The sequence below is a fragment of the Pholcus phalangioides genome, unplaced genomic scaffold (assembly GCF_987345545.1).
Source record: "Pholcus phalangioides strain wild (caught in Gottingen) unplaced genomic scaffold, Ppha-v1.0 ptg000020l_1, whole genome shotgun sequence".
Taxonomy (NCBI): Eukaryota; Metazoa; Arthropoda; class Arachnida; order Araneae; family Pholcidae; genus Pholcus; species Pholcus phalangioides.
The window spans coordinates 12,572,190-12,593,549 of record NW_028301613.1 but is presented as its reverse complement, the minus strand read 5'-3'; the positions used below and the strand labels follow the sequence as shown (position 1 = coordinate 12,593,549).

Here is a 21,360-nt window from a genome sequence, read left to right as displayed (position 1 = left end):
ATATGGAATAATCCTAGATAGTATTCTGGATGATCCTTTTTACTGAAAGCATCTGCAATCATTCGAGATGCTGAAAGCACCAGGATTCATTCCAGATGCAGAAAACAGGGGAGTGGGGGCAAGTACGATTTTTCCGCCCCCTTCACAGGTGAACACAATAATTCTGAAATTAGTTGCTCCATAAAGTTTTGCCGCAAGGAGCAGTTGCATGAAATATTTTTGTTAATTTTTTTACAATTTGCATGGAAAGTTTTGGTTTCTTTGGTTTCATCAGTTTCAGGTACGAAGAACCCGAAACTCCACCAGTTCACGTTCCCAAACGACTTGAAGATTGGAATACGAGTCGCGGTGACGTGTGCAGTTGTCGAAGGAACGCCACCGTTTGATTTCCAATGGACCAAAGATGGGCGCAGGCTCCCGGAAGGTCCCGGAGTCTCCATCAAGGCCATGGACGAGTTCCTGGCCAACTTGGTCATCCACCAACTCGGTCCGGAGAGCATCGGCAATTACACCTGTAAAGTTTCGAATCCAGCTGGTGCCGATGAGAAGCGAGACGTTGATGAAGGGTAATTTTTATAAGTTATCTTGCGCTGTAATAATTTCCGGAATTATCATAGTAGAAACACCATCGCAAAATATTGTATCGAACTATGTATATTTATTTCACTGGTATTTTGTACACGAGTATTTCGACAATTGAGTTGCCACGATATAAAGTTCGCTTTGGCGGATTGTTTAACATTGTTCGGTGAGAAGAGCATTAATATAAGTAAAATTTTCACGAATATGCTTGTCTGTGTTTGAATTTCCCGTCACTGTGTGGCGCTACTTACACCGTTATGAGTCTGTATTGCTCGATAGCGTCATTGTTGTGGTATCGGTCATTGTTGTCAATGACGCACGTAAAAATACTCGCGGAATTAATACTTCTGCATCGATTGTGCACATGCCAGTATCACAGGAATTAATTGTTTACCTGCAATTAATAATCGTTTGCATATTGTTTGTTGTTGAGTGTTTCGAGCCATCTTATCAGCTTATGGTCATGTTGAGAATCCATGCGGAGCGTCATCTTGTCATCTTCTTAGCACTTGTCTCTTACGTAAATGGTAAGTACGGATGTATTCTCTTAATTATTTATACTCTGTTCGACAAACAATAATACAGTAATAGTTGTGAAAATGTGTTGCAAGAACCTTTTATATAGATCACCTCTATTGCAAAAAATTATTGATCATGACTTAAACAAAAAGAAAAAAAAATCAATAATGAATTTATTCATCGTCTTGGTTTCTCAAATATTGCTCGTTGATAATAATTTCCAAATGTAAGCAGGCATTTTAAGCCAAATTTAATCATAAGAATTTGACACATAAAAAATTCCTGAAATTTTCAATCAACTTGACCGGTTATTGAATGATAAAGAAGAATCATGAAGAGTTTATAGGCCTATATTCAACATCTCATCATTTAGATATGTTTCAAAATTGATTTTCAATTTTATCTATCCTTTGATTTTGGTTGATGAAGACATTAAAATATACACACAGGTATCCGTTTTTCTTTCATGTATTCAGGAATCGAAAAACCAAAAGTCAATCAATTCGCGTTCACTGGAGAACTCGCAGTAGGAATGAGAGCGGTTATTATCTGCGCCGTTGTGCAAGGAACTCCGCCATTCGAGTTCCAATGGTTCAAGGACGGCCAAAGATTGGTCGACGACGTTGACGTTTCCATCAAGAACGTTGACGAGTATCTATCTAATCTGGTCATCAACGAACTCGGTCCAGACAGCAATGGGAACTACACCTGCAGGGTGACGAATCCGGCCGGAGCGGACGCCAAACACGATGTTCTGCTCATGAAGGGTAATGTTATAAAGACATTTTTCCTTTAAGCTTTCAATATCATGTATACGTGTTTCAGAGTACAAATATCGCGAATACTTTCACAGTTGAAAAAGTCGCGAGTTCTTTATTTAAAAATAGAAAAGGTGTGAGTTCTTTTAGAGTAGAAAAATCGTGAGTATCCTTTCAGAGTGGAAAAGTCGTGAGTTCTTTCGGAGTACCAAAGTCGTGAGTTCTTTCGGAGTACCAAAGTCGTGAGTTCTTTCGGAGTACCAAAGTCGTGAGTTCTTTCGGAGTACCAAAGTCGTGAGTTCTTTCGGAGTACCAAAGTCGTGAGTTTCCTTTCAGAATATAAAAGTCGCGAGTTCTTTTAGAACGAAAAATGTTTTTTTCGATGTTGACTTTGGTTGAATCAGTACAGTCCTGGAAAAAAGTATAAAGTCGCTATAAAAAAACTGATGTGTGTACCTAAAAAATAATAAATCTCACGCAGAATGCCAGAGCATGACATTTTTCAGGAAAGTGTGAATCGAATATATTTTTCTCAACGGACATATTACGTTGACTGCGTAATAAGTAAGTGCAATCCTTTTTCTCTTGATGTGAAAATGAGGCTTAATGCCATGAACATGTGTCTATTTATTGCACGAGATCATTGCAATTTGAGGAAATTGGAAATTTATAATTATACAGAAAAATAGAGTAGAAATATTACATATTTTGTGTACATTTTAGCTAAGATGTGAATTAAAATACAAAGAAAAATATTATCAAATGTTTTGTCTGTGGTTAGTTTTTCTATCACTGTGTGGCGCTACTTACACCATGATGACTATTTTATATCTTGTATTCATAATATGTGCGTCAATCGCCATTGTTATAAATAGCACATGAGTATGTTCATTCATGTCCTGCCGAAGTTTTTCTTTCAGTCAATTTCTATGAAATAATCATATCGTCGTGTAACCTTTGAAAATATTGTTAGTTGCATTGGAAGCAGCCGTCTTACTTGCGATTTACGTTATGAGAGTCGACATGAAGCGTCATGTTGTTGCATTCTTCTTGTCCTCCATCCCTCTTGTGATTGGTAAGTACAGATTACATGATGCATTCTTTTAGAGTTTATCACTCTTACCACATACTGCGAGAGGTACGAGTAAAAAGTACATTTGCTGAGGAATTCAAAAGCATAGCATGGAGATAATTCGATTAAAGACCATATACATCATTGCAATGTAAAACGATCGATATTTTTCTCCCCTTATAACAATGCTTATTAAAAGATGTTATTGCAAAGTTACACACACACACACTATAGGGATCTTTTTATTGTTGTCCTCACAGTCATTTTATGCCTACATTTAGAACCGATTGTAATCAAATGATTATATACCAGTCACCTTCAACCGTTGGTCAGCGGACTAGTGCCAGTCCGTAGTAATTTCCAGCCGGTCCACGAAAAATATTAGCCTCGGCATAATTTTAGATTTCTCTCATTCATTCATTTTCTGCTGGCCCGCAAAATATTTTTCCTATTTATATTTATTGTGGTCCCCAAATTGTTTCTCTTATTTATTTCTAGTGAAACTTCGATATAACGATACTCTACTGACCACGAAAAAATATCGTGGTAGAAAGATTGTATTGTTTATATCGAGAAAAAAGCACTATATCATCAATCACCGCTAAATTTATCCCGTTTTTGGGGGGTATCGCTTCGGAATTGGCGTTGTTAATAACCATCATAAAATGCATTCATAAGTATCTATTCGCAACAAAAAAATAGAATTGATTAGTAGATTAATAAAATTCAGTTAGCTGTTCCACACTGTAAAGTGGTTTACCGCGCAATGCTATTGTGTACCACACAGAACACAGCTACACAACAAGTTCATTACCACATTCATGGAAGGTATACAGTGCAAAATATCGATGTTATTAAACACCCTCGAAAGAACAAACACTGGTGAGGAATTTCAAAGTATATCGAAGTTGATTCTGAGTGAAATGGAAGAAAATATCGTTGCAGCGGTTTAAAATCTATGAAAAAATATCGTATTTTCGTATATCATTGTGGGGGAGGGGGGGGGGGTTATCGTAGTAAAGGATATCGCTGTATTCAGAGGAGTTTAACATTATACGATAGACAATTCCAAACTAGATTTTAAAAGATATCGTGTTGTAGAGACGTATATCGTTTTATCGAGTATCATTGCTGCGAGATTTCACTGTATTTATTTATTTTCTGCCCCCCCCCCACCCGGTCCGCAAATTATTTATCCCATTTCTCCGTTGGTCCGCTAAATTTTTCGATTCCTTTCACCGTTCGTCAGTTGTAAAAAAGGTAGAAGAACATTGCTATATATATATATATATACCACACGATACGAGTGTTCAAACAATAGATATTGATCGGTAGGGCTGCATATTAATGAACCTACTGTTAATATTAAACAGTAGGTTCATTAGGTAGTTCCCCTCCCAAGCCCTTCATGAGACCCACACTCACGGTTAACTATTGGAGGTTTTCACCAATTATTCAATTTATGACATGAATGTCGCTCATTTAGTGGAGAGCGACATTCATGTCATATATATAGCTCTCTGGTGGCTCGTCGTCCATGAGCTATTAGCTGATCGGTTTCACCGTCCATTGCACGGTTCCGTTCGGCATATATACGCTCTAGCGAAGGAAAATCTCTATCTCCTCTGTAGCTTAGTGGTCAGAGCACTCGTCCGGCAATCGAGGGACCCGGGTTCGACTCCCGGTAGAGGCAGAGATGAGTTTTTTCCTTCCTTAAAAAATTAACATCTCAAATAATAAATATCTTCACAACATCCAGTCTTCTGTATATCTTGAATTATTCAATTATTTCTTGCTTTAATTCTGAATTTCATTGATTTTGCAATTTTTTCATGCCGTTGATGCTGAATTTTCATAAGTTGCGGAGTCATCAGTTTCGTTAATTCTTAATTTTCATCAATTATGAGATTCATAATTCTTAATTTTCATCAATTATTGAGACTTTTTTTCCCTGTTAGATCTGAATTTCGTTGGTGCTGAAATTACTTCTTTCATCAATTCTGGAATTGTTTCTATGGTTAGCTAAAAATTAACTTCAGTGCTGAATTTTCATAAATTTTTGTGTTAATTCACATTTAATTGTGTGTTCATAATTTTTTCCATGGACATTTCTCAGCATTCCTGACTATTCTGAAATAATAGGTGCCCTTATCCCGCTAAATATATAAATCGGTTCAAAGAGGAGGGGGGCTCTAAACATTTTTTGGTACCCCGAAATTGTTGAGATGCACCTTTCCTCGCTATAATTTTTGCACCGGGCCCCGCGTCTGTTAACTGTGACCCTACTGTATATACTTATAATATACTAACCTAACTATCAATATATTAACACTAACATTGATTCAAACGATTTTTTTTTTCAAGTTGACAGTCAAGTCCAAATTTCACTGATTGAAACGCATTTTATAACGTTAATGATCCTATTAAGTACGTTTTTATTCTCAAACATAGGAATCGAGAAACCGAAACTCAACAAGTTTGCATTTACTGGTGAGTTTGTGATGGGTAAAAGAGCTGTCGTTACGTGTACGGTTCTCGAAGGAACTCCCCCGTTCGAGTTCCAGTGGTTCAAAGACGGCCAAAGACTGGTCGAGGACGACGACGTTTTCATCAACAGCGTCGACGAATATCTGTCTAATCTTGTCATCCGAGAACTCGGTCCAGACAGCAATGGGAACTACAGCTGCAGGGTTTCGAACTCGGCCGGAGCGGACGCCAAACACGATATTTTGCTCATGAAGGGTAATGAAGTTTTATGGGAATCTATTTTTCTCTCCTTAAATATGAAATCGCTTGTTTTCTAGTAGCCGAGGATTTCTAAAGAGAATCAAGTTCAAATGTGTTTATTATATACCCGTGAGCGAAATCCTGCAAGTTTTTTTCATTTTTAGCCTTTGCGATTTTGAAAGTTTATGGTACACACATAGAGCGATAATTTTACCATGTCATTATTTAATGTTTGCGCAAGATTTCGCAATTTCGCGGTCTTTGCAATAATTTTATTTTCTTGTCCAATGTCTCACATGCATATACAGAGTGATGAGTAGTCTTGGACACATTTTAAAATTTAATAACAAATCAACCAATCGACATAAAACGGTGCGATTTGCACAAAAATACTTTTCATGACCTAGAGTCGTTGTCTTTTTTGACAAATTAATGAAAGTCCAAATTTCACTCACGGGTGGCACTGCAAAACGAAAAGCTCGCCGTAATACAGGGTGGGCAAAAAGTGCGTAAAAACCGGAAAAATAACCGAAATAAAAAACGGTTTGCAGGGTTAGCATCCCTAGGTCACGGGAACTTTTTTTAAGACAGGAGAAAAATAACTAAAAAAACAGCCGATAGGTGGCGCTGACGCACACAAGTCAAAGAAAAGTGTATCGGACCGGTGTGTCCAATCTGTCGGAACTGAAAGATGCGATCCACCGAGAGGTGTCATCGAACCTGCTGCACTCTGCCGTTGCTGGATTTGTGACACAGAGTGTTATCCCTTGTGGTGGTGGTCATGTGAAACACATACTGCCGTAATAAACGATTTGGAGGCATTCTGATCGTTATTTGCGTATCTTTTCTTTGACTTGTGTACGTCAGCGCCACCTATTGGCTGTTTCTTTTAGGTTTTTTTTCCTGTCTTAAAAAATTCCCGTGACCTAGCGATGCTAATCCTGCAAAGCGTTTTTTATTTCGGTTATTTTCCCGGTTTTTATGCATTTGTAAAGTTTCTGCGGACTTTTTGCCCACCCTGTACATAAAAAATGTTCATAAACTGAGCATAATTAATATTTATGAAGATTGGCGAGACATAAAACGATGATACTTCAATATGAGCACCTTTTTTAGCTCGGGCTACATCTAAACGGGTGGAAGGATGTTCATGTGGAAACATGATAGTTTTACGAAACGCGAATCGTCATAAACGTTAGTTATACACTGTCTGTGTTACATTTTGTGTTACGTCGAGTTTTTTATTTTACAGCGCCACCAGTAAGTCAAATTCGACCTTTTTTTTAATTTATCAAACAAAAAATCCCTAGGCCATGATAAGTATTTCAGTGTAAACCACACCTCTTTATGTCTATTGACTAGTTATCAATTTTTAAACTGTGTGCAGAACCTTACGTCCACCCTGTATTTCTGAACAAAAGTCATAACTTGAATGGATTTTGAACGAAAACATCTGGAAATTTTGACAATTCATATTATACCCATGTTTAATTATTCGCAAGAAGAATATCAGAATCGGAATTTCGGTTCTTTTTTCCAACAAAGAGTAGAATAAAAAAAAAAGTATCCTAGAGTAAGTTGTCTGTGTTTAAATTTTCTACCACTATGTGGCGCTACCTACACTACACATGATGAGTGAATTTTGCATTGTTGTTGGCGTTGTAGTTTAATAGACGAATCGCCATTGTTATATACTTACTTATGTGCCTCAGGAGAGGTACACGAAACAGTTTTTCTCACATGAAATATGAATCTTGTGTTGTTGTAAATACTTACTGAATAATTATCGAGAATAGCACTTATAGTGTATTGTGAGCCGATATGTCAACGTCTTTTATAATGAGAAGCGACACGATGCGTCATGTCATTATCATCTTCGTCCTCATCTCTCATGTGACTGGTAAGTACTTATATTATACGATCCATTAATTGATATTGCACATTTTTTTTTTAAACAAATATCATAGTAATCGTTTAAAAATAACATGTATCATTTGAGAACGTCAAAATAATTTTTATCGCCAAAAAATTTGATTCATGAATAAATCAATCATTGCAATATTTACACGATCGATATCCATCCCTACCAACGGTCTTTTATTTAGATACCATCAGATATTTTTGATGAAAACTTAAATTCAAACTTGATTCAATTACAAACACGTAAACAAAACTTTACTGTTCTCTTTAATGTACTGTCAACTTCATTGTCTAAACGCGAAATTGATAGCCCATAACAGATCTAGACGATGACCATAATGTTAATTTAATGGTGGTGGAGAATATGACAAAGACTTTTTTTGTTCATGATCATTGAAAACGTCTTAAAAACTACATAATTTAAGTAAATTGTAATTGCTGTAAATTATATTTTTCCTCTAACTAGAGTTCAAATTTACCAGAATTCATATTTATTATGTAAATTTATGATATGTATATTTTCAATGCCCCGTTTTCTTCACGTACAGGAATCGAGAAACCAAAACTCAACAAGTTTGCTTTTTCGGGTGAGTTTGTAATGGGCAAAAGAGCAGCAGTAATGTGCTCGGTTCTCGAAGGGACTCCTCCGTTCGAGTTCCAGTGGTTCAAAGACGGACAGAGATTGTTCGAGAACGTTGACGTTTCCGTCAAAATAGTGGACGAGTACCTATCTAATCTAGTCATCAAGGAACTCGGTCCAGACAGCAATGGGAACTACACCTGCAGGGTTTCGAATTCGGCAGGAGCGGACGCAAAACACGATGTTTTGCTCATGAAGGGTAATGATGTAATGATTAACTTCTACTTAGTTTCTATACGTTTTGTTTTACAGTAGACAATTGCTTTCACCATATAATGTTTGCCATGCTCGTTCTTTTTATTCAGTCAGTAATGTAGCCGAGGTTGGCGAACGGTATAAGAACGAAAAAGAAATTTCAAAAATGTGTATTTTTCAACAAAATAACAATCTAAATGAGTTTCGTGGAATAAATTGGTTAATCTGTAAAAAAGTAATTTTGTAAATTTCTGTTTACTATTTCAATAATTAGCGTGTTGACAACATGCATACAATATGATGGCTTTTCAATGTTGCTCACAATCTTTGCTCACAATTCTACAAGTCCATGATGTTTGTCCAAGTCTTAACAAACATTTCCAGTTCTATTATGTATGTAAAATCATGTTCCTGAGTTCTTTTCGTAGCAATGATTCAATCAAAGAGATCTAAAAATTCATAGAAAATTTGAAAAACTTTGGTTATTCTGGAGGCAAACAGAAACTGATCATATCAATAAAATCAACTAGAATGAATAATTTATCGTTGATTTTATTTCAAGAATTTATCGAGAAATGATACGAATAAAAGAAGTATATTCTCGGGCCGCGTTTGTCTTTATTTGGATTTTCTGCCACTGTGTGGCGGTACTTACACCATGATGAGTATATTCAGCGTTATCGTAGGTGAATATGTGAATCGCTATTGTTATTAGTGGCTCATGTGTTATTATTATATACTTACGGTGTTTTCTAGTGACTTGTTTTTATGAACTAAGTGTTAACCTTTTGATTAATTATTGACTATATCGTTTTTGAACTGTAAGCCGTCGTATCAACGGGCTTCATCATGGAAAACGACACAACGCGTCATTTTATTGTCATCTTAGCACTCGTCTCCTATGTGACTGGTAAGTATAATAAATAGAACTTCCCATTCATGTTTTACTATTTTCTCATAAGATATTCAATTTTAAGTATTTTAAAATATTTAGAAACTTTAACTTTCTGAGAAATATTTTCGTGAGAAAAATTATTAAATTGATAGGAAAATTAGATTCGTGAATGGATTAATTAGACTGTCTCGCGATCGATATCAATACTTTACGTTAGTCATTGAAAGAAAAGCAATCACATTTATACAGTTAAGAGTTTTGTGTTCCAAAACGAGAATCTAAACATAATGCAATTAATTTTTTTCATTAATTTGTGCATCCTAAAATACTGACTGGCCATAGGGAATGTTGTTTATAATGGATATAAGAATGGTAGAGAACGATGAGTGTTTTTCTATTGGTGGTCACTAGCATTGTTATAGAGATTAAGAAGAGATAAATAATTTTTTTACGGCATTTATGAATGGAAGTTTACCGATATAATAATCATTATTGAATCAATTATCAGTGTGATCTTCAATTCATAATTTATATAAATACATGTTTTTGCTATAATTTAATTTAATTCACGTTTAGGAATCGAGAAACCGAAACTCAATAAGTTTGCATTCACTGGTGAGTTTTTAATGGGTAAAAGAGCAGCTGTAATGTGCTCGGTTCTGGAAGGAACTCCCCCGTTCGAGTTCCAGTGGTTCAAAGACGGCCAAAGACTGGTCGAGAACGACGACGTTTTCATCAACAACGTCGATGAATATCTGTCTAATCTTGTCATCCGAGAACTCGGTCCAGACAGCAACGGGAACTACAGCTGCAGGGTTTCGAACTCGGCCGGAGCAGACGCCAAACACGATGTTTTGCTCATGAAAGGTAACGAGTGATGAATATTTGTTTCAAACATTTTGTTTTTAAAATTCTTCCAGTTTGAAGTCGAATATTTCTCTGAGAAAGCAATGTCTAACTCTCAGAAATGGTGTATTCGCAGGGACGTACTGACTTTATGCTCATCTTCAATTTCTTTTTCATGAATCCATTCTGTACTGTAGTGAGTGTATTCTGTAAGTGCCTTTTGGTTAGATGATCACTGTTCATTATTCAACAATTCGATATTTCTTTGCGCTCAATATAGTATCTATGGTTTTCCCCCTCAATATTTCTCTGATAACGATTTGTTACTTTGGAAATGGTTTTGAACAGTCTAGATTCTCATTAGCTTCCGAAATTACAAAATGAAACTATGTGTTATCAATAATTTTATTTCAGAATTTCATCAAAAGAAAAGCACAGAAAAAAGAAGTGTTTTTGAAAATTTGTCTGTATTTGCATTTTCTATCACTGTGTAGCGAGCGTTACTTACATCGCTATAAGTATATTTGCATGAATGTAGTTAAATACGTGTGAATCACCACTATGATCACACCTAAATATGCGTTTAGATGTATTGATGAAGTTTTTTGTTTCTTTGTTTTGATGAAGCGAATCATAAACTCTGGTAATTAATAATATTAAAATTTTTTTAATATACTTTATGATCCATTATACCATCGTTATCAACGTTTTCATGATGGGAGTAAGCACGAAGTATCACGTTTAATCATTTTTGCCCTCATCTCTTACGTGACTGGTAAGTATGCAATTTTTACCCTTGTATAACAATAACATAATGATTTTTATTTTGCCATAACACTTTAGCTGGCAGTGTGCATTATATTGCATTTGAAAAGGAATTTAATAAGTGATTTGATAACACCTGTGTCAACGATACCTATTTTGTAATAGATTTGATCAATTTTTTTACCATTAATGTGAGAAAATTTCAATTCACGATAAGATTTCACATCATAGTTATTTTTGAATTGACCAGAGGTCATTCAAAATTGATGAATACCAAAATTACGATATTAGGGATGAGAATAATTTGCTTTGCAAAAATAATGCGTAATTTTTGAATCACATATTCATTACGTAATTTTTTTCTGATTTTTTTGCCGAGGTTCGAATTAACTTAATAAATGTAATTCATGACCACACGACATAAAGACGGTCGATTAAATATCGAATTCATCACCTCAGTCGGACTGATCCCACATATAACTTTACGAGAGTCGTTTATAAGAATTTTGTCCTAATTTAAATGGTAAATTAGAAGAATCGCGAGCTCTTCAATACAGTCACGAATGATTGATTGATATTCAATTTCTTGAAATCATATTTAGGTGTAGAGAAACCGAAAGTCAACCAATTCACGTTCTCTGGTGACATTGCACTGAGAATGAGAGCTGCAGTGACATGCACAGTTGCGCAAGGAACTCCGCCATTCGAGTTCCTATGGTTATACAGGATGGCGAGAGATTGGTCGAGAACGTTGATGTTTCCATCAAGGTGATGGACGAGTATCTATCTAATCTTGCTATCAGACAACTCGGTCCAGACAGCAACGGACCTGCAGGGTTTCGAATTCGGCTGGAGCAGACGCCAAACACGATGTTCTGCTCATGAAGGGTAACGTTTTGTGTTCTTTTTAGTTTTTTTGAAGGTCTATGGTGTTTGCTATAACGTTCTTTCAATAGGTATTTTAATAGGTCTAAACAATATGTTGTATTCACACAAAAGAATTTCGTTCGACTGGATATATTCAGTGTCATATTTATTGCTCACAATAGTGCTCTTTTTGCTTTAGCAAGGGAAGAGCTTTATACTTTAATAACGTATCTACAGATACAGTGGAACCTCTCGATAATGGACACTCACGGGACAGAAAATTTTTCCCACTAACGAGGAGTGTCTGTTTAATGAATAGTAAAATACACTGAGGGCCATCGAAGTAATTCAAACAAGTGATTGTTAAAGGTGTCCACTAACGCGGAGTGTCCATTGTGGGAGTGGCTCTATTATAGCCATAGTGGCTCTATTTCGACGGAACTACATATATGAAATATTTACGTGTAGATTCTTGATTGTCAGGATCCAATATGATTATCTCTGCAAACATTTCGATAATTATCGATATCGGATAATTTCATGGCTGCCAAGAATTTCTTAATTCGAATTCTTTAATGAATTACTGTTTATAAATCATTCCACACTTTTAAGATCTTTGATAATTTGCTGCCGTGGACCCCCTAAAATGCATCGCAGACGTCCTGTGGTGCAGGTTAATGCTCTGCGGACTCTCTGTAGCTTCAGAACGCCCATTTTCAACGCCGCCCTCCCATAAAATCCAAGATGTATTGCTTTTCTTAAAATTTGCACATCATAGAAAATTGAATGAACTACCATTTCACAGCACAAAATGTGTCATTCTTGCAGTGGTGGTAAATGAAAATGATCCCGCGGATCCCTTACAACGTATTCACGCCCTCCCTCGGTGGTCTGCGAATCACAGGTAGAGAAGCTCTGATATAAATAATTCTCATAGAAAGGCATTATGTGAAGAAAAAAAAAATTTGGGAAACTCAGGCAAATTTTCAATTTTTTGGTCATTATTTTAGTCACAGAATCATCAGAATAATTTTTATTCCAGGGAATTTTGTTTTGAAAAAAGAATAAAAGAAACGTTTTTGATTTGTCTGTGTTTGAATTTCCTGCCGCTATGTGGCGCTACTTGCATCGTGTTGATTGTACTTGCCATATTATTGTTGTTCAATACGTTTATGTGTGTCTGAATCGCCATCATTCTTCGCATTGTTTTATGTGTTGTTTTTTGATGAATTATAAAATGTTCTGCTGGATTTACCTTAAGAGTGATTATTAAAAGAACTCTTTGCTGTTCTGGGAGGCATGTTAGCATCGTCATGAAAGCGAACATGAAGTGTTGCAGTGCTATCTTCTTAGCCCTCATCTCCGTTGTGACTGGTAAGTAGCTTATGAATTATTATGCTTCAACATAGTGCATCAAGTAATATTATGCATTGTGATACACGCTTATGAAATCTTGCAAAATTTGATATCACCTTGTATCTCAAACGCATTTCATGATAGTGTATGTAGCCATTTTGCAAAATTTCGATTTAAATTTTTCGAATCGTTCATATGAAAAAAAAAGCGATAAAATATGCAATGATTGATTTTCGTAATGACCTATAGTCAGAAATTTCTTTCAGAAAACTTATTATAAGGAATCATTATTTGATGGATATCATGCGTTTGAATTATGCATGCTGATTGGGGGGATTGATAAGCATATCGTGGGCCGTCTTACGGGGCCGTTCAAGTATTACGTCAGCATCGAGGAGGGTGGGGGTTTCGAATGGATTTACTGACTTTTGATGATGGGGGGGGGCATATTTACAGGGAATGTCAAAAATTATATAGGGAAACCTTTCTCTAGTTTGTAGGCACGTGAAGTAACATAACCTCCCACTGATGTAGATCGCCACCAGCACTTCGTGTCTCACTTATTGCGGGGAAGGGTCGGCTAAACTGTTTTGTGTCCACTCAGCTAGTCATATGCCCATAACAATATGCGTTAATATGCAATATGCCCATAACAATATGCGTTAGGAGGTAGGGGGAAGCAATGCTGACGAGGAAGAAGGGGGGGGGCAGAGTTTTGCTGACTTTTGCTGTCGAGGTGGGAAGAGGGGGGGGGGTCGAAAATGGCTAAAAATCAACTGACGTAGTACTTGAATGGCTCCTAGCAGCAGCATGGGGCCACTAACGAAATGATATTCTGCCTACCAAAAGCATACCTACCTATATACCAATTTACAACAAACATACTCTCGGAAATCATTGTACGAAATCGTATAAAGGCGTTAAAGGTGCCTATTACCTTTATCATAAGCACATTTTAGGCAGACTTTATTGAAGACATTTCAAATGATTTTTTGGCTCCCGGGCCGTACTCAAGTGAGACAGTTAAGACGGTATTGGGCATAACGCTTACGCGAAATTGTTCGGAATTTAGAAAAAGAACACTAATATTTGCGTTTGGAGTAAAATTTCGTTGAAGTGGATCAGTTGAGCACTTCACTATATGCGTGCAAAACTAACTTCACTGTAGTGAAAATTTTGCTCCCCTCAAACATATACGACTATTACATAACGCGCTGGTGATATAATCCATAAGCATATAATATGATAATAATTCTATGTGTGTTAAATATTGCTTGAAAACATTCGAATGTATTAATTTCATTCTTGTTGATATTCAGGAATGCAGAAACCGAAAGTGAACCAAATAGCATTTGTCGGAGAACTCGCGGTAGGGATGAGAGCCGCAATTGTGTGTACTGTTGTGCAAGGAACTCCACCATTCGAGTTCCAATGGTTCAAGGATGGTCAAAGATTGGCCGAAACCGTTGACGTATCCATCAAGAACGTCGATGAATATATATCTAACTTGGTCATCCAGGAACTCGGTCCAGAGAGCAACGGAAACTACACCTGCAGGGTTTCGAACTCTGCCGGAGCGGACGCCAAGCACGATGTTCTGCTCATGAAGGGTAATGATATGGGATAATAATTTATATATACTCAGTTTTTCTATTCCTTTTTTGTTTTAGAAAAGGCGTTTTAAAAACCGCGTGTACAGTTTTCAAAATCGCGTTCGCCGTATAATACAGTATTTGCTCGTCGTGTTTATTTCCATGGCTGGAATCACCAATCAGTAATAGAGGCAAAGCAACGGTATGAGAACGAAATAGAAAAATGGAGAAATGTTAATTTTTCAACAAAAGAACGATCTTCGAAATAAATAGTTTATTATTTGAAAGTGTGATTCTGTATATCTGTTTTTTAATTTTCGTAATTAGCATATCAATGACATACTAAATAATGACTTTTCAATGGTTTCAAATTGAATCAAATTTCTCATCTTTGTATAAACATTTTCGAACATAAACTTATTTTAAAACGCATAAAATCATGTTTGTAAATGCAGTTCAAAGTTATGCTTCAATTAAAAGGGTATATTAAAAATTAGAAAATGTTTAACATTTTTCATTATTGCGGAAGAGAAACTCATCACGGCAATAAAACTAACTTTAAAAAATAACTCGGATTTAATTGCAGCAAAAAATTCGTCGAAAAAAGATCAGAATAAAACGTGTCCTCACTTAGATGTTTGTCTTTATTTAGATTTTCTGCCACTGTGTGGCGCTACTTACACCATGATGAGTACATTCGGCGTTATTGTGTTTGAATATGTGAATCGCCATTGTTTATTAATGGCTCATGTGTTATCATGTACGGACGCAGTGTTTTCTAGAGACTTGTTTTTATGAACCAAGTATATTGACGTTTTGATTAATTATTGAGTATATCGTTTGTTGTCCTGTGAAGCGACGCATCAACGGGTTGCATTATGGAAGTCACGACAAAGTGTTGTTTTACTGTCATCTTAGCCCTCATCTCCTGTGTGACTGGTAAGTAAATTCCATACATAATTTACTATTTCTCAATAACTAATAAGATATTTGATTTTAAGGATTTTACTACAATGTTTTGAAAGTTTGATTTTCTGAGAAATATTTTCGTGAGAGAAGTTATTAAAATGATAGGAAAATTAAATTCGTGAATGGATTAGAATGCAATTGTCTCACGATCGATATCACAATACCTTACGTTAGTCATTGAAAAGAAAAAGCATCCGCATTTGTATGGTTGAGATTTTTCTGTTCCAAAGCGTGAATCTAAACCTAACGTAATTTAAAATTCATATACAGTCGAATCCCGTTTTAACGAACTGTAAGAGACCGACCGGAGAAATCACTTCGTTGTAACGAAATTTAGTTACAAAGGAATTCCAGGTTTTAGCATTGTTTCTACGTAAACTTTTTTGGAGGATTAAAAAAGTGTTCGTAAAAACGAGATTTTCGCTATAACGGTATTCGTTGAAGCGGGATTCGACTGTATATAGTTTTCCATTCAAAATACTGGAGGCCCATAATGGATGTTAATGATGCCCGCAAATTGTTTATAATGCAAATAAGAATATTAGAGAATATAATGAGTATTTCTCTATATATTGGAGGCCACACACACCGGCAACGTCATAAGTGTAGATTAATAATTTCTTTACGAAGAGCTTTTGGATGACATTTACCCCGATTTAATTCTTATTTAATCAATTATGGGTGATTTTAAATTCATAATTTACGTAGTTTTATTTTTATCATCGATTTACTTTATTTACGTGTAGGAATGGAGAAACCGAAACTCAACAAGTTTGCATTCACTGGTGAATTTGTAATGGGTAAAAGAGCAGCTGTACTGTGTTCTGTTTTCGAAGGAACTCCACCGTTCGAGTTCCAGTGGTTCAAAGACGGACAGAGATTGGTCGAAAACATTGACGTTTCCATCAAGAACGTCGACGATTATCTATCTACTCTTGCCATCAACGAACTCGGTCCAGACAGCAATGGAAATTACACCTGCAGGGTTTCGAATCCAGCTGGAGCGGACGCTAAACACGATGTTCTGCTTATGAAGGGTAATGATGTACTAATGAGATTTTTGTTGATTTCCCCTCTCTAACGTCTTTTTTCAAGGATTAAAAAGTTTTCTAGTGGAAGAATTTCAGTTTTACATTCTTCAAGGTAATAATAATGAACATTGAATCATATTCACTTTTTTTGCAGATGCTCATGGCATCTGGTATACATTTTTTGAATTGTTTATTCATTGCTCACGAATTCGGTAGTTCTTTCAATCAATTTTTTTGGTGATCATTATCAGATAACAATTTCGAAAGCAACTACTGCATTAATTTTCTTTAGAGAATATTTTTCCAATAATAGTTATGAATATTCATAAATGCTTTGGAATTTTGTGAAAATTCCGCAATTCATTGACTTTAATTACTCGTGAGAGAAGATAGAAACATCTATTTCATGTATTTAAACACACCATCAAAAGGAAAACAGAATAAAGAGAGAGATATTTTTTTTAGCAAATTGTCTGTGTTTGCGTTTCCTGTCACTGTGTGGCGCTACTTACACCGTTATGAGTATACTGTGTTTGGCATTATTGTAGTTCAATGTGTGAATCGCCATTGTGATTACCTGACAGTGTTTTTTAATGCTTTGTGTTTATGAATCAAGTGTTAAGCTCTCATACTAATAATTCAAAGTATTACTTGCGCAATAGAAGCTGTGATTATCCAGGTTTTTGTGATGGGAGTCTTCATGAAGTGTCATGTTGTGATCTTCTTAGCCCTCACTTCTTATGTGACTGGTAAGTAGGAGAAAGTGCAATTTTATATTTAGGCTATTTTGTAGCTATTCATAGAGGCTATTAGGCTATTCGCGTAGACTGAGTATGATGTGCGTAAATGTGCATAAATTTTTTTTTGTGATCGATGGTTGACCCTAATTGCCAAAGCTGGTTGTAATAGTTAGTCTTAATACCGTAATTGACAGACTTGTATAGAAAATGTTTTTTTAGTAAGATGAATTATCACATCGTAATAATTTTGTTTTGACTAACACTCGTTTTTAAAAGAGGTCATTTACGAGATTTAAGCTCATATATGTGTGTGTGTGTGTGAATTTTTAATTCATCATACACAGTATACAAATGATGACGATTCAGATTAAATGGAAAAATGGCAGCTTCATTAAACTCAGGTGTAAAGTTATGACATCGTGAATCCTAATTTCAAAGGTTACTTGGAGAAAAAAACCGTTTTATTTAATAGTTTTTCAAATAATTAACTGATAATTATGGTAATTTTGATCAATGAGATATCAGCTTAATTTCTTCCTATTTAGGTGTAGAGAAACCGAAAGTCAATCAATTCGCGTTCTCTGGTGACGTTGCATTAGGCATGAGAGCTGCAGTGACTTGTAACGTTGTTCAAGGAACTCCACCGTTCGAGTTCCAATGGTTCAAGGATGGACAGAAATTGGTCGAGGACGTTGACGTTTCTATAAAGATAATAGACGAGTATCTATCGACGTTGGTGATCAGGGAACTCGGTCCAGACAGCAACGGAAACTACACCTGTAGGGTTTCCAATTCTGCCGGAGCAGACGCAAAACACGATGTTCTGCTCATGAAGGGTAACGTAATAAAAACATATTTTCGTTCATTAAATATCCTGTGTTTGTCATGGAATTTCCATGATTAAAAAAATAATTTTTTCGCTTTTAGAAGTAATAAAATAATATGTTCAGTTGAAGTAGATGCAGTTCGACTAGCAATTTCAGTGCTATTCAATGTATTATGTAGTTTTCTCTTTTTGATTTATCAATTGAAGTACCTGGATACGTTCACCTGAAATGACACAAAAAAAATAGTGTCGTAGTGATTTTCAATAATCAATGTTCAATATTATTTGATCATCTTTGCACTCAATTTAGTTATAAGTCACGTTTACGTGATTGACTGAGTCAATGATTATTAACAGTCTTATCTATGTAAGTCTTTAGTGATGAATAATATTTGAAATAATTATGTGAAGAAAACGAAAACTTGATAAAAGGTGGGAGAAACATTGATTTTCACTTCAATTCTGGTCATCACTGACGAATTGGATGACCAGAACGGCATCGAGAGAATAACGCTAATTTATTTCAGGAATTCTTGAGAAAGTAGAATAAGTAAAGCATTCTCGAATTGTCTGTGTTTCGATTTCCTGTCGCTATGTGGCGCTACTTGAATCATGTTGAGTATATTTGGCATTATTGTTATATTGTGTATTTTTGTATGAAATGTATGTATGCGTGTGAATCGCCATTGTCATCACACTTGAACACTGTGTAAACACTCCTGTACTAACGTTTAATGGAGTTTAATAATCATTTGTTAATCATAAATGTGATAATTGAGTAGTTCGTGACAGTGAGAACCAACTTTTCAACACTACATGATGAGAATAGATATGAAGCGTCATGTTATCTTCTTAGCCCTCATCTCTTGCGTGACTGGTAAGTAGAAATGAATGCTATTTTATTCTCATTTTATCACTGAAATTTATCACTGCATTTGATTTTTGAAACAAATTTCATACGTTTCTGCTTTCCCTAGTAATTGTATGATGTTTCAATTTATATCTAATATCTGCTCGTTTGAGTGAAGAATAAATAAATTGGCCCATATATAATCAGATATCATGAATGAAAAACACTTCACTCATGATGAAAGTTAAGTATCGGATCTTAATCAACTTTGGTATGAAAAAATGTAATTATATCTTACATTTACACATAAACTACAATTGTAGCAATGATAAGTAAGATTGTCTCAGAAAAGAAAGTACCGAATCGATAATTAACGTGCCTATCGACCATTTTTTGGCTTTCTTTTTCCAGGCCTGCTTTATCATGAAATTTTGAGTGGTGAATAATGTGATTTAAATACACTTTAGTAGGTCAGCTTAAATTTAACTGAAACTTACACGCCATGAAGGCAGTTAATTAAACAAAAAAATATTGATATCGTAATTAGAAAAAAATTCAACTTTTTCAATAATTAATGATGTACTGAGAAAACAAAAATTTGATATTCAATGAGATATCTCAATATTTCCAAATGCAGGTATAGAGAAACCAAAAGTAAATCAATTCACGTTTGCTGGTGACGTTGCACTAGGCATGAGAGCCGCGGTGATATGCACAGTCGTGCAAGGAACTCCACCGTTCGAGTTCCAGTGGTTCAAAGATGGACAGAGATTGGTCGAGAACGTCGACGTTTCCATCAAGAACGTCGATGATTATCTATCTACTCTTGCCATCAACGAACTCGGCCCAGACAGCAATGGGAACTACACCTGCAGGGTTTCGAACTCGGCCGGAGCGGACGCCAAACACGATGTTCTGCTCATGAAGGGTAATGTATTGAAAAAATATATTTTAGTTTATTGCACACCTCACTCTCTATATCGTTATAGGGGGTCATTGAAGAAAGAAATGTATTCTTTGTTTGCTTCAAACAAGTTTGTTGTAATCATTCGCGCACGAAACATATATGATGACATAACAGATATATATACGATTTCATGCAACATTTGCTCACAAGCTACCTATAAAATGTTAATGCATTATTATTGTTTTTTGGTTATTTGACAATCAAAGCCCAAAATGTGTGTGTGTATGTGTTGGTTGAACCAACGAACACATTTGTTCAAATTTTGATTATAATTGCATAAAATCAAACTTGGGCCATCATTTATGGGCTATCATCTTGGGCTATGCATTTATTAAAAATGATAAGTGAACAGTTTCACTCGTGGCATTCCTTCACCAAATTATATTAATAACTGCGGCAGCCGATTGTGTGAAGGAGAAAATAGTAACGTACGACTCATATTTTAGTTGTATGATTGCTTAAAAAAAAGTTGTCAAAGTAAAGAAAGAAAAATAAGAAGTAAAGAAAAAATGAAATTGTAGAATTCTTAAGCGTCTGTGTTTAAATTTTCTGCCGCAATGTGGCGCTACTTGCATCAATTCAAGTATATTTGATAGTTCTATAATCTAATGTGTGCATCGCCATTGTCACACACATTGCGTGTTCTTATGTGCTGACAGAATCGTGATACTTATGTAATGATCTGTTTGCATTAATCGTAAGTGTGAATATTAACAGTACTTTTGCCGCAGCCCGCTATTGAAGCCATCTTATCAGTGCCATGAGAACCAGCATAAAGCGTTGCGTTGTTCTCCTCTTAGCCCTCATCTCTTATGTGACTGGTAAGTGGGGAATATACGTTAGTATGCATATCTTTTGATAAAGTACATAAACTGATATTATTCATGTGATAAGAAAAAAATTTAAAAACGAAACTAATATCTTATCCATCTGAAATGTATTTTAGTGATGATTGTAATTTACTTATTATACATATAGAGACAATTACGTACTACGAACAAAAATCATATTCATGACAGTTATCGAGCCCAATAATTAATTTTTGTCCTGATCGATGGCCGTTCACAAGAGAAGACAAGAACCTTCACTTGGACATTATGTAATGATCTTAATATTATTAGTGTGAGTTTTTTCAAAGGTTTAGCAGTGCTTTTTTCCTAAAGCTAATTGCAAAGCCTAAAATAACATTTCGATCGATTATCAAAAATACTTATAGTATCAGTGGTTAGGGTATAAATTTGAT

At 35.5% G+C, this 21,360-nt stretch overlaps 1 protein-coding gene across 10 annotated transcripts in view; it reads left to right on the top strand.

The window, feature by feature from the left end:
• Positions 1 to 21,360, top strand: part of LOC149070988 (cell adhesion molecule Dscam1-like) — a 110,432-nt gene that overhangs the window by 5,423 nt on the left and 83,649 nt on the right. Inside the window, exons 1-2 of one of the 10 annotated variants that reach the window (XM_089248367.1) lie at positions 965 to 1,109; positions 1,578 to 1,868. The exons of 1 other annotated variant lie outside the window; for it this stretch is intronic. In XM_089248367.1, coding sequence (XP_089104493.1) covers positions 1,040 to 1,109; positions 1,578 to 1,868 — 361 coding nt within the window. In that variant the 5' untranslated portion in view covers positions 965 to 1,039. Of the gene's footprint in view, positions 1 to 964; positions 1,110 to 1,577; positions 1,869 to 2,840; positions 2,935 to 5,382; positions 5,674 to 8,383; positions 8,418 to 9,247; positions 9,324 to 9,884; positions 10,176 to 12,946; positions 13,161 to 14,461; positions 14,753 to 15,588; positions 15,674 to 16,449; positions 16,741 to 17,285; positions 17,484 to 18,019; positions 18,311 to 18,967; positions 19,178 to 19,787; positions 20,079 to 20,698; positions 20,939 to 21,360 lie in introns of those variants that run through there. 8 more of the 10 variants (XM_089248384.1, XM_089248390.1, XM_089248393.1 and 5 more) reach the window with 8 other exon arrangements.